This window comes from Rattus rattus, chromosome 9 (genome assembly GCF_011064425.1).
Source record: "Rattus rattus isolate New Zealand chromosome 9, Rrattus_CSIRO_v1, whole genome shotgun sequence".
NCBI lineage: Eukaryota > Metazoa > Chordata > Mammalia > Rodentia > Muridae > Rattus > Rattus rattus.
This window is the reverse complement of record NC_046162.1, coordinates 93,067,307-93,079,702: the sequence shown is the minus strand read 5'-3', so window position 1 is coordinate 93,079,702 and position 12,396 is coordinate 93,067,307. Positions and strand designations below refer to the sequence as shown.

The window sequence follows — 12,396 nt, the reverse complement described above, 5'->3', positions numbered from 1 at the left end:
GTCTTTAATTTCTTTCTTTATTTCTTCCTTGACCAGGTTATCATTGAGTAGAGCATTGTTCAACTTCCACGTATATGTGGGCGTTCTTCCCTTATTGTTATTGAAGATCAGCTTTAGGCCGTGGTGGTCTGATAGCATGCACAGGATTATTTCTATCTTTCTGTATCTATTGAGGCCTCTTTTATGATCAACTATATGGTCAATTTTGGAGAAAATACCATGAGGTGGTGAGAAGAAGGTATATCCTTTTGTTTTAGGATAGAATGTTCTATAAATATCTGTTAAGTCCATTTGGTTCATGACTTCTCTTAGTCTGTCTATGTCGGTTTAATTTCTGTTTCCATGATCTGTCCATTGATGAGAGTGGGGTGTTGAAATCTCCTTCTATTAATGTGTGAGGTGCAATGTGTGTTTTGAGCTTTAGTAAGGTTTCTTTTATGTATGTAGGTGCCCTTGTATTTAGAGCATAGATATTTATGATTGAGAGTTCATCTTGGTGGATTTTTCCTTTGATGAATATGAAGTGTCCTTCCTTATCTTTTTTGATGACTTTTGGTTGAAAATCAATTTTATTCAATAATAGAATGGCTACTTCAGCTTGCTACTTCAGACCATTTGCTTGGAAAGTGTTTTCTAGCCTTTTACTCTTAGGTAGTGTCTGTTTTTGTCTCTGAGGTGTGTTTCCTGTAGGCAGCAGAATGCAGGGTCCTCATTGCCTATCCAGTTTGTTAATCTATGTCTTTTTATTGGTGAATTGAATCCATTGATTTTGAGAGATATTAAGGAATAATGGTTGTTGCTTCCTGTTATATTCGTATTTGGATGTGAGATTATGTTTGTGTGCTTTTCTTCTCTTTGTTTTGTTGCCAAGACGATTAGTTTCTTGCTTTTTCTAGGGTGTAGCTTGCCTCCTTATGTTGGGCTTTACCATTTATTATCCTTTATAGGGCTGGATTTGTAGAAAGATATTGTGTAAATTTGGTTTTGTCATGGAATATCTTGGTTTCTTCATCTATGTTAATTGAGAGTTTTGCTGGATACAGTAGTCTGGGCTGGCATTTCTGTTCTCTTGTGGTCTGTACGATATTTGTCCAGGATCTTCTGGCCTTCACAGACTCTGGTGAGAAGTCTGGTGTGATTGTGATAGGTCTCCCTTTATATGTTACTTGACCTTTTTCCCTTACTGCTTTTAATATTCTTTCTTTGTTTTGTGCATTTAGTGTTTTGACTATTATGTGACAGGAGGAGTTTCTTTTCTGGTCCAATCTATTTGGAGTTCTGTAGACTTCTTATATGTTTATGGGCATTGGTTAGGGAAGTTTTCTTCTGTGATTTTGTTGAAGATATTTACTGGTCCTTTGAGCTGGGAGTCTTCACTCTCTTCTATACCTATTATCCTTAGGTTTGATCTTCTCATTGGCTTCTGAATTTCCTGTATGTTTTGTTTCCAGTAGCTTTTTCCATTTTACATTATCTTTGACAGTTGTTTTGATGATTTGTATGGGATCTTCTGCTCCTGAGATTCTCTCTTCTATCTCTTGTATTCTGTTGGTGATGCTTATATCTGTGGCTCCTTGTCTCTTCCTTTGGTTTTCTATATCCATAGTTGTTTCCCCTTGTGCTTTCTTTATTGCTTTTATTTCCATTTTTAATTCCTTCAACTGATTGTGTTTTCCTGGAATTCTTTCAGGGATTTTTGTGATTCCTTTCTATAGGCTTCTACTTGTTTAATTATGTTTTCCTCCGTTTCTCTAAGGGAGTTCTTAATGTCTTTCTTGAAGTCCTCCATCATCATGATCAAATGTGATTTAAAATCAAGATCTTCCTTTTCTGGTGTGTTTGGATATTCAGTTTTTGATTTGGTGGGAGAATTGGGCTCTGATGATGCCATGTAGTCTTGGTTTCTGTTGCTTGGGTTCCTGAGCTTGCCTCTCACCATCAGGTTGTCTCTGGTGTTACCTTGTTCTGCTATTTTTGACAGTGGCTAGACAGTCCTATAGGCCCATGTGTCAGGAGTGCTGTAGACCTGTTTTCCTGTTTTCTTTCAGCCAGTTATGGGAACACAGTGTTTTGCTTTCAGGCGTGTAGTCTTTCCTGTCTACTGGTTTTCAGCTGCTCCTGTGGGCTTGTGTCCTGAGTCCACCAGGCATGCCACTTGGAGCAGAAAAGTTGGTCTTACCTGTGGTCCCAAGCCAGAAGTTGCTCCTGGGGGGCTGCTTTTCAGGTCTCTGTGAGGTTGGCAACCAGAAGGGCCCGCCCCACCTTTTCCCAGGGCCCCTGTGCACCAGGGTCCCAACGGCATTAGGTGTTTTCCTCTGGAGTCAGAAATGTGGGCAGAGTGTAGTCTGTTCTGGCTTCCGAGGCCTGTCTGCTCCTCTGAAGGTTTATCTCTCCCTCCCACAGGATTTTGGTGCAGGGAGCTGTTGAGTGGGTCCCTTCAGGTCTGGGTGGTGTCTGGACTGCAGGGGACCTGCCTCTTGAGTGCCCCTATCTTCCTGTTCCCAGAGGCCCTATACAGTTTCCTCTTGGGCCAAGGATGTGGGCAGGGGTGGGCAGTATTGGTGGTCTCTCCTGCTCTGCAGTCTCAGGAGTGCCCACCTGTCTGGGTGGTGACCTCTCTCTCCCTCGGGTTTGGGAGCAGGGAGCTGTGGCTGGGATCAGTGAGGTTCGGACTCCAGCTAAAAACCGGAAGTCCAGTGTTTGACTTTTTGTTTGGCTTATTTGTCTGATGTAAACATGGCAACTCTTCCAGTTTTTAGTTCCTTGGAAAATATATATATATATATATATATATGTACATAAATGAATATTTCTTTGCTTGTTTACCAATTTACTCTCAATCTATATGTATCCTTTACAGTAAAGTGAGTTTCTTGTAGACAGCACATGGTTGAATCCCATACCCGATATCCTTCCAGGTACTATATGTGTTTTGATTGGAGATCCCTATCTGTTTATATATAAAGTAATTAATTATTCACAGATGAATATTTCCTCCTGTCACTTTGTAATTTTTTTCTGGAACATTTGTTTTGTGCTTCTTTCCCTTAAATGAAGGACTGGTTTGTTTTGGCTTATGGTGTAAGAAGGAATATAATCTTGCATGAGGCAGCTGAGCAAACTGTGTCTGAAGTTAGGTCTCCTCTTCCCCTCTTGTGTTCTCATGATGCATTTCATTGTGAAGATGCTTTGGGTGTTTCCTTTTTATATTTAGTGCAACCAGTGTAGATAGGTTTATCTTCATTGTTTTTATGAGGCTTAGGTTAAACATCTTATTTTAGTAACAGGTTGTTTTATGTGAGTAATAATTATTTTTGGTCAGAGAGATGGAGACTTTCATCCATGATCTTGCTGAGTCCACCTTTTCTATTTTAAGGTCTGTTACCTAATGTTACTATAGCAACATTTTACTTAAAATATGTTGTGTTCCAGTTTGTTACCCTTTACCTTCCAGCTTTGTTGTGTATTTAATTCTTTTGGAGTTCTCTCTCTCTCTCCCCATTCCCCTCCCCCTCCCTGCTCCCTTCCTTTTCCCTCCCCTCTTTCCCTCTTCCTCTCACTCCCCCCCTCTCTCCCTCCCCTCTTTCCTTTTCTCTTGGTCCTCCCTGTCTCTTTCCCTCATGGAACCATACCATCGTATTTGCTCTGCAAATATTCTGCTTTGAGCTTCATTCCCACGGTAGCATCTTTTTTCCTTTTGTTTATTTATTTAATTTTTAAAACATTGATTTATTTTACATTTATATGTATGAGTATTTTGTCTGCATGTATATCTGTGCCGCAGAAGAGGGCATTGGATTCCCTGAAGCTGGAGTTGCAGACAGTTGTGAGTTGTCATGTGGGAATGGAACTTGGGTCCTTTGGGAGAGCAGCAAGTGCTCTCAATTGCTGAGACATCTCTCTAGCCCTAGCATTTGTGTCTTAAACAGATAGATACTACAAATATTTAAATCAGTGTGATTAACATTGCCTTTTTACTGATAAGGTATGCTCATTTACATATAATTTTACGTAGTTCTCACAATTGGCTGTGAGCTCCATATTCATGCTTGGTAGACACTCAGAAGAATATGTTGATGAATAGCAGAATGACTTCCACATCATCTGAACCTTGCATTCTATAGTCTTACACCCTTCTCGCTCTGGTGATTCATCTTTAAAGAATTTCTTCCAAGCCACCGTAGCCCAATGACCAATAATCAGTCATCATTGCTTTTTTGTGCATTTGGTCTATATCAGATAACACAGCAAATGTCTCTATGTTATAACTGGGTGTTTCCGGGAAAGCCTGAGGATGTGTTCCTATGGTGAGGCACATTGAAAAATTCTACCCTGCAATATTCTAGTGTTGGCATTAGTGTGACCTTATTTATTAGCAAAGATGGTGAGATCTGAAGAATGCTGGGATGTACTTACATGTCTTTCCATCACCACAGAGGTTTCATTGAGAGCCAGAGCTGTGTCTAAACACTCCTGCATAACCTGTAGGAGGATGTCTGCACATATTGAAGGCTGCATGCCCTCCATTTCATACCTCTTCCACCCAACAACCCTCATGTTAGCTTCTGAAGTGGCTTTAGCAGTCTTCCCAGGGCCCCATGCATGTCCTTGTTCCTCAGGCTGTAGATGAAAGGGTTCATCATGGGTGTCACCACTGCATACATCACAGTTGCTACTGAATCTTTCATGGAATATGTGTGCAGGGGTTTCAGATACACCATACAAAGGGTCCCATAGAAGAGAGCCACCACAGCCAGATGGGACGCACAGGTGGAAAAGGCTTTGTACTTGTTAGAGGCTGAAGGAATTCTGAGGATAGCTCTGACAATCCAGATGTAGGACATGATCATGAATCCAAAAGGAACAAGGAAGATGAAGCAGCCCGTGGCAATCAGCACCATGTGATTGATGTGGGTGTCAGAGCATGCAAGCCTCAGCAGGACGTACATTTCACAGAAGATGTAGTGGATTTTCCGAGACCCACAGAAGGTTACTCTGGTCATCAGGAGGGTATGTATGAGGCCATAGAGGATAGCTAGGACCCAGCAGAAGATGAGAAGCAAGATACAGAGCTTAGGGCTCATGACCGTAGTATAATGGAGGGGGCGACAGATGGCCACATAACGGTCATATGCCATTACAGCCAGGATGAGATTGTCCAGGGCTACCAAAGACACCAGGAAGAAGAGCTGTGTCAGACATCCTGGGTAGGAGATAGCTTTGTTCTGGGATTGAAGGTTCACCAGCATCTTGGGGATAGTGTTGGTGACAAAGAAGAGGTCAGTGAAGGAGAGGTTGGCCAGGAAGAAATACATGGGAGTGTGCAGGTGCGAGTCAGAGCCAATGGCCAGGATGATGAGCACATTCCCTACCACTGTGACCAGGTACATGGACAGGAAGGTCCAGAACAGGATGCGCTGATGTTCAGGAACCTCCGAGAGCCCCAGGAGTAGGAACTCAGAGTCCCCACTCTGGTTGCCTCCATTCATTTCCAAGTTTTCTGCAATGTGAGCATGAACATTGGCTTACCAGGCACCCCTCTTGCAGGGGTGAGATGCAGGACGAGCACAAACAAAACCACCCGCTTCCGTAGTATTAAAAGTATCTTAGAGCCAGGTGTCAACGCTCTTGTCCATACTCTTTGCTATGCAAGAGCCTGAGGATAATTGCTTGAGCCTAGGAGGCTGAAACCAGCTTCAACAACATGACAAGACCTTGCTTCCTCCATCCCTAAACATAAACTCAACCCTAGATTGAATTCAGTGCCTTGAGTTTGCTAGGTAAGTGCTTTACTCCTGAGCTACATCTCCAGCTGTATAACACACACACACACACACACACACACACACACACACACACACACACACACACACACACTGCATAAAAAGTGTATTGAGAGGGAAAATCATCTCAAAATTTCTCTAAGCAAACACAACTTCCTTGCAACATTCAGTGTTTATATTTTCCTTTTTAATTCAGTAATCCTTATTTACTTACTGTGATAGGAAAATGTTCTTTAAGTTATTGTCATAACTTTTCATTACTTCTTAAAACCAAGTAAATTTTATGCCTCCTTAAGCCTTTCCCTCTTCTTTCTTTCTTTCTTTCTTTCTTTCTTTCTTTCTTTCTTTCTTCCTTTCTTTCTTCTTTCTGTTTTTTTTTTTTTTTTGAGTCAGGATCTCTCTATATAACTCTTGTTGACCTTAAACTCATTATACAGAACTAGGTGGTCTTGAACTCACCTAGATCTGCCTGCCTCTGCCTCCTAAGTGCTGAGATTAAAGGTATGAGCCAGCCTACCTGTCTCTTTTGTTGATATACAGTTTCTTCCCCCATCTAAAAAGTATGTCTTTTTCATTTTAGGACAAATTTCTTGCATTCTTTCCTTATTTATTTAATTTATTTAGTTTTGGGCACTCGCGCTTGAGTGTAGAGTCTCATGTATGCTAGACAAGTGCTCTACCATGAGATTCTTCTCAAGCCTCTCTCCTTTACTGTATAGTCTGTACTACAATCCATACTATGACTGTATAATCCATACTTAACTGTAATGCCATGTAGTTAGCACTCAATTTTGGTGATTCTAGTCTTCCTCCTATACAGTATTCATAGCAAATATCGATCTCTTCCTTGGAATAAAAAGGCAGATTAAACTACTCATTTGCACAGACTCAAAAGTTTGCCCCAAAGCTCGGAGTATCCAAGATACAATCCACAGACCACATGAAGCTCAAGAAGAAGGATGACCAAAGTGTGGATGTTTCAGTTCTTTTTAGAAGGGGGAACAAAAATACTCACAGGAGGAAATACAGAGACAAAGTTTGGAGCAGAGACTGAAGGAAAGGCCATCTGGAGACTGCCCCACCTGAGTATTCAACCCATATACATACAACCGCCAAACCCAGATAATATTGCTGATGCTGAGAAGTGCATGGTGACAAGAGCCTGATACAGCTGTTTCCTGAGAGGCTCTGCCAAATACAGACAAATACATAGTTGAATGCTGGCAGCCAACCATCGAACTGAGAATGGGGTCCCCAGTGGAGAAGTTAGAGAAAGGATTGAAGAGCTGAAGGGGTTTGCACTTATAAGAACAACAGTATCAGCTAACCAGAACTCCCATGGACTAAAACCATCATCCAAAGAGTACACATGGACAGACCCATGGCTCCAGCTGCATATGTAGCAGAGGATAGCCTTGTTGGGCATCAATGGGAGGAGAAGCTCTTGGTCCTGTCCAGTGTAGGGCAATCTCAGGGTGGGGAAGCAGGAAGGGATGGATGGATAGGTGGGGGAACACCCTCATAGAAGAAGGGGGGAGGGGAATGATTAGGGGATTTATGGATGGAAAACCAGGAAAGGGGACAATATTTGAAATGTAAATAAAAATATCCAATAAAAAATTTCAAACAAAATTATTCTAAGTAATCTGCTGAATGTTCCTTCAACACACTTAGTCTTTCTTTATGGAAAAAAGAAAAGTTAAACTATTAATGAATGATGCCAATGGCAGGGATGTAGTGCGTCTGCTAAAGGCTAGAGATCCTGTCCAAGCATGTAACGTCTGTGTGGACACCAGGATAGTTAAAGCTGAAAATAGATGGGAGTGTGCCATTGACTGCAGCATGGTGATGTGGAGAGCCAAGTCCAAGGGCACGCTCTTCAGGGCAACTGTGAAAAGTGTAAATGGAGGATGGAAAGACCCTGGAAACGATCCTAAGCAGCTATTTGAGTAGATGAGGAATAAGGAAGAAGACAGGGGTGTGAATGGCAGGACTAGGACTTGCCCTATACCATCCCAGCCCTGGAAGGATCTTCTCTAGTTGCAGCAACCTGGGATGTATAGTTCTCTGTATCCCAGGGCTACAGTGTGTGTGTGTGTGTGTGTGTGTGTGTGTGTGTGTGTGTGTGTGTGTGTGTTTCTTTCCTCTCCTTCAGTCCTACTGGGGCTAAGCCTCAGCCTCTGTGTGGTAATAGAGAAGCAGCCACCCACTGTTCTGTCCCCTGCAGAGTGGAGGCTTTAACTCAGTGTGGCCTGCTGAGGATTGAGGGGTCTGATCTCTCTTGACTAGGCTGGAGCTCCTGGTTTCATGGAAGGAAGAGAGGCTGATGGGGTGAAGGTTGCTGTCTCTGTACCCATAATGCTCTCCCCCGGGGGGAGGGTCACTAAGAGGGAGGTTTGCTTCTTTCACACCCAGTTCCAGTGCTTTATCTGGGAGATTTTTTTGATTTTTTGTTTTTGTTTTTGTTTTGCAAAACCAGACCAAAATAATATAGTTTTTATTCTTTTCTCAAAGGAACTGTCTTTATTTGCAATAGAGCTTGGAGAGACTGAAGCCCAAATGGTAAGAACAGTAGAGGCTGTGGAAAAAGGGAGCTGTGGGGAGATTCATGGGTTCCTGATGATGCAGCCCTGACTGAAGTGCAGAAGAGACCATGAGACTGCCACAGCCAGGACAAGACCATCAATAGTAACTAGCATCCCTTTAAAGAATTCAGGTTTGATTGTATAGTTTGTTTTACAGTGTCTCAGAGGATTGTCACAACAATTGTCAGCTGCAATGAGTGGGGTTTGATTACTAGTGTGGGCAGGGACGGAGAGCAAAGCCCTTCAGGTACCCTAGTATCAGTTCATGGTAAGTTTGGGCCTTAAACCAAGAAATAAGTAAATAACAATAGCAAGCTGCAGAAGAGGAGACTAGGAACTTCAGTTGCTACAATAAATGAACTGTCCATCTTCCAACAGAAATTAGGAGGAGATAAAAGAAGCAGGCAATACTGTGAATTTGAATCTGTGTTCAGGAAACTGATCTCCATCAGTGCTGGGATGGACACTTGCCCAGTGTGCAGGGCACGCTGCCTGACCTCCAGCTGGACAACACCAAACACTATGCCTGCAGCCCTGGAACGGAGGAGGAGGAGTTAATAGGGTCATTGCAGTTTGAGGCCTGCCTGGTTGACACAGCAAGTTCTAGGTCAGCCAGGGAGGGCTACAGAGTAAGATCATTGCTGTATAACCAAACCAACCAACCAAAACCACCTCTGTCCCGAAACCAAACCAAACCAAACTAAACCAAACCAAACCAAACCAAACCAAACCAAACCAATAAACCAAAAACAACAACAACCTGCCCGCCCCAACCAATCCTAAAACACTACCAACAAAAACAAAATCCCCACCAGCAACAGCACTGTTTAAACAAACAAACAAACAAACAAAAAATACAGAAATGAGCCAGGCGTGGGTGGCCCAGGTCTTTAATCCCGGCACTTAGAAAACAGAGAGCAAGTTTGAGTCAAGCCTGGTTTACATGGCAAATTGCAGGGCAGCCTGAGTTACACAATGAAACCCTGTCTCAAACAACAAACAAACATACAAATGAGGAGACAAAAATGAAAGCAATTCAAACTGAAACCAGATGTGTATGGTACACAGGCACAAACAAACAGAAAGAATAAACAAACTTCAGAAATAGTTTGTGATAACAGTGTGATATCAGACTTTACTGAAGAAAAAACAAACACAAACAAACAAACCTAAAATCTCAGCATAGACATTAAAAATATAAAGAGTGATGGTTTAGATGTTTGAAATCTTAAATTCTATCCTGAGCAACACACACACACACACACACACACACACAGACACACACACACACACACACACACACATTCTCTCTCTCTATTTTCATAAAGCCAAAGGAAACTATAACTAAAGAAATAAAGGATAGTCTAACAATAATGCCATGTCAAATAGAGAATCTGAATAAAGATGAATAAAAGAAAGTGTAAAAAAGAACCAGTGGAAACTAGGATTCCCAAAATGCACAGCAAGGATTTCAAAATGTACAAAGAGCAAAATTGAGATTTCAGGAGAGAGGCTCAGTAATAGTTTTAAATCAGCTTGAGGAAGGTAAATAAAGCTGAAGATGGACTATGGCAGCAGAAAAACAGAGACAGGGAGAAAAACAGAGCCTTCTGTAACCCACATAGCTGCAGGGGAGGAGGAGGAAGAGGGGAAGAAGATGAAAAGGAGGAGAAGGAGGAAGAAAATGAAGAAAGACTCAGAAAGGCATACGACATCAAGAGTCAGAAAAGCCAGAGGGAGAGGAGAGAAAGAACTCAACACACCCAAGGGGGAAGCAGCTGACAAGTTCCCAGAGTAACAGAAGAGCTCTGGTTCAAAAACCACAGCTCCTGTTAAACACCCGAGTTGAAGACGCAAATCTCCACTGCTGGCTGGTTGTTACTAAGGCACTTAATTCACCACAGACATTTCTTTGTCCCATTTTATAGATGAGGCCACAGAAGTGTTTAGAAGGCTAATGGATTTCACAGATTCTCTCAACTGGTAACTGGTAGGGCTGGAATTTGATGCACCTCCCAATCTCTTCCCCAACTGCTCTCTCACATATCAAACAATGGTTCTGGTCAAAAACCTGAAATGCCACATGTGGGCACATTTCTCCATCCCTAACATATGATTATAAATTGGAGAGACTCTTGTGGAAAGGGCTACAGGAGACTTATTCTTAACCAGTTCAACATTCTGATACAGTTTACTCAATTTTGGTAGGGACTCTGCTCTGGGTGGGAGAAAGGGGAAGCGAAATGGCTTCCAGGGCCCTCTCCATCTGGGGCCTGGCTCTGCTCCTTCCTTAGGAACAGCCTCAGCTCATCCTGTACCAGCAGAGAAGGCCTAGGATGCTAAGATGGCTGGTGACTGGTCTCTGTCAGACCCTGAGTTGCCACAGCACAGGAGAGGGGAGTGTGGGAGTGAACTATTTTTGGTTTCCATGCAAGGGGAGATTGTCCAGGTCAGGAATGAAAGAGTAACAGTTAGAACGAGGTTGGTACCCCAAGCAAGTGTCATTCCAGAAAGAGAACTGGGGAGGCAGCAGATTCCTCATCCTGGAAGGCACCCAGAGAAGCCTCAGAAACCTGGGTGATTAACGTGGAGTAGGTGATGGCTAGGGTTTCTTTACAGAAGAAGGCATCCACTGGTGGAGGGGCAAGGGTGGTCTTTTGTTATCTAAGAGGGAACAGGAGGATCCCTCTGGATCTGCTGGGAGACTCCCACAGCTTTCTGTAACCCACATAGCTGCAGGTCTCACAGTGCCTGAGAGTGTCTTTGAGCTGGGATTGCCCAAGTGGAAGGGAGGCCGGCTCCCCCAAAACAGTACAGGACACCCCAGACAGACAATTCTCAGCACAAAGGAGATTTCCTACCCTGCAGGGTGGCTGTGGTTAGATGGCTGCATAGATATAAGCACCTATTATGTGCTTGGCTGTGTGTGGAAAGAATGTAGGGTGAGCTAAACAAACAAACAAGCAAACACACGAACAAACAAACACCCCAAAACTCTGCACTTGCAGGAAAAAAAAGATTTGTCAAGTCCTCTGGTCTCCTTAGTGGGATGATTCTGAGTGGGAACATGGTTATGGGCTTCCTGTTTCTTCTGTGCAGCCCTCCCTGTGGATGGAGAACTGCATGCAGGGCAGGTGGGGGTACTTTGAAGTAAGGGGTAGTGTGAGTGAGAAGATGAGAAAGAGGGGAGGGGAGAGGGGAGGAGGGGAGGGGGAAAGAGGGGAGAGGGGAAAGGGAAAGAGGGGAGAGGGGAAAGGGAGAGGGAGGGAGAGAGACCCAGATCTTACCCTCTGCTCTGTGTGGCTCTAGTTCTGTTGCCTTCATTTTTCTCATATACAGGATAAAAATTCAGTCCATTACTTTTTAAAACAGGACTTTGTGCCTTGTTCTAGTGGCTACAGGTGGGGAGTAGGATCTTCTTTCTTGGGTCTTCAGGTCTATAAATCAGAAGAGAGAAATTAGGGCTCTTTGTGCTGTGGTTGGTCCATGGTCTCTGAGAACTGATGCGTGAACCTCAGTTTCATTAAGAAGGGGATGTAAAGGGTGAACCTCAGTTTCATTAAGAAGGGGACGTAAAGGGTTATTTATTAGTTTTGGAGAGGCCTTGGGGAGACGATCCCAAATGACATGAACATGGAACTAATTGCTCCAGTGTTAATATCTGGAGACAAAGGAATTGAGAAATGAACCTTGTTTACAGGAAGCAAAACAAATTATTATCACAGGAAACCTTCAAGTTTCCCTAGGAGTAAGGGTAAGCCAGAAATAAATGGCTCACAAGTTCTGAAGTTGGCTTGAGCCATTAGACGTTTAGAAAACCTCAAACTCTAGTGACTTCAAGTACTAAGTTAAAGCAGTTTTCAGACACCATGGGCATGATGGCAGCTCAGTGGCAGGGTCATCTGTCACGTGTGGAGCCTTGGGTTGGATTTTAAACTTTGGAGAAAGTTGCCAAGTCTTTGGTACATATAGTGACACATACTTGTGATCTTAGCATTAATGATGCTGAGGCAGGAGGATCATGCACA

General features: G+C 43.0%; 1 protein-coding gene across 1 annotated transcript; it reads right to left on the bottom strand.

The window, feature by feature from the left end:
• Positions 1 to 4,553: 4,553 nt before the first annotated feature.
• On the bottom strand, positions 4,554 to 5,489 carry LOC116910575 (olfactory receptor 1D2). The gene has a single exon (XM_032914499.1). It carries the CDS (start codon positions 5,487 to 5,489, stop codon positions 4,554 to 4,556), a length of 936 nt encoding a protein of 311 aa, XP_032770390.1.
• Between the last annotated feature and the right edge of the window lie 6,907 nt (positions 5,490 to 12,396).

Coding starts and splice junctions, on each gene's coding strand:
- LOC116910575 (XM_032914499.1), bottom strand. CDS start 5,489: ATGAATGGAGGCAACCAGAGTGGGGACTCTGAGTTCCTACTCCTGGGG.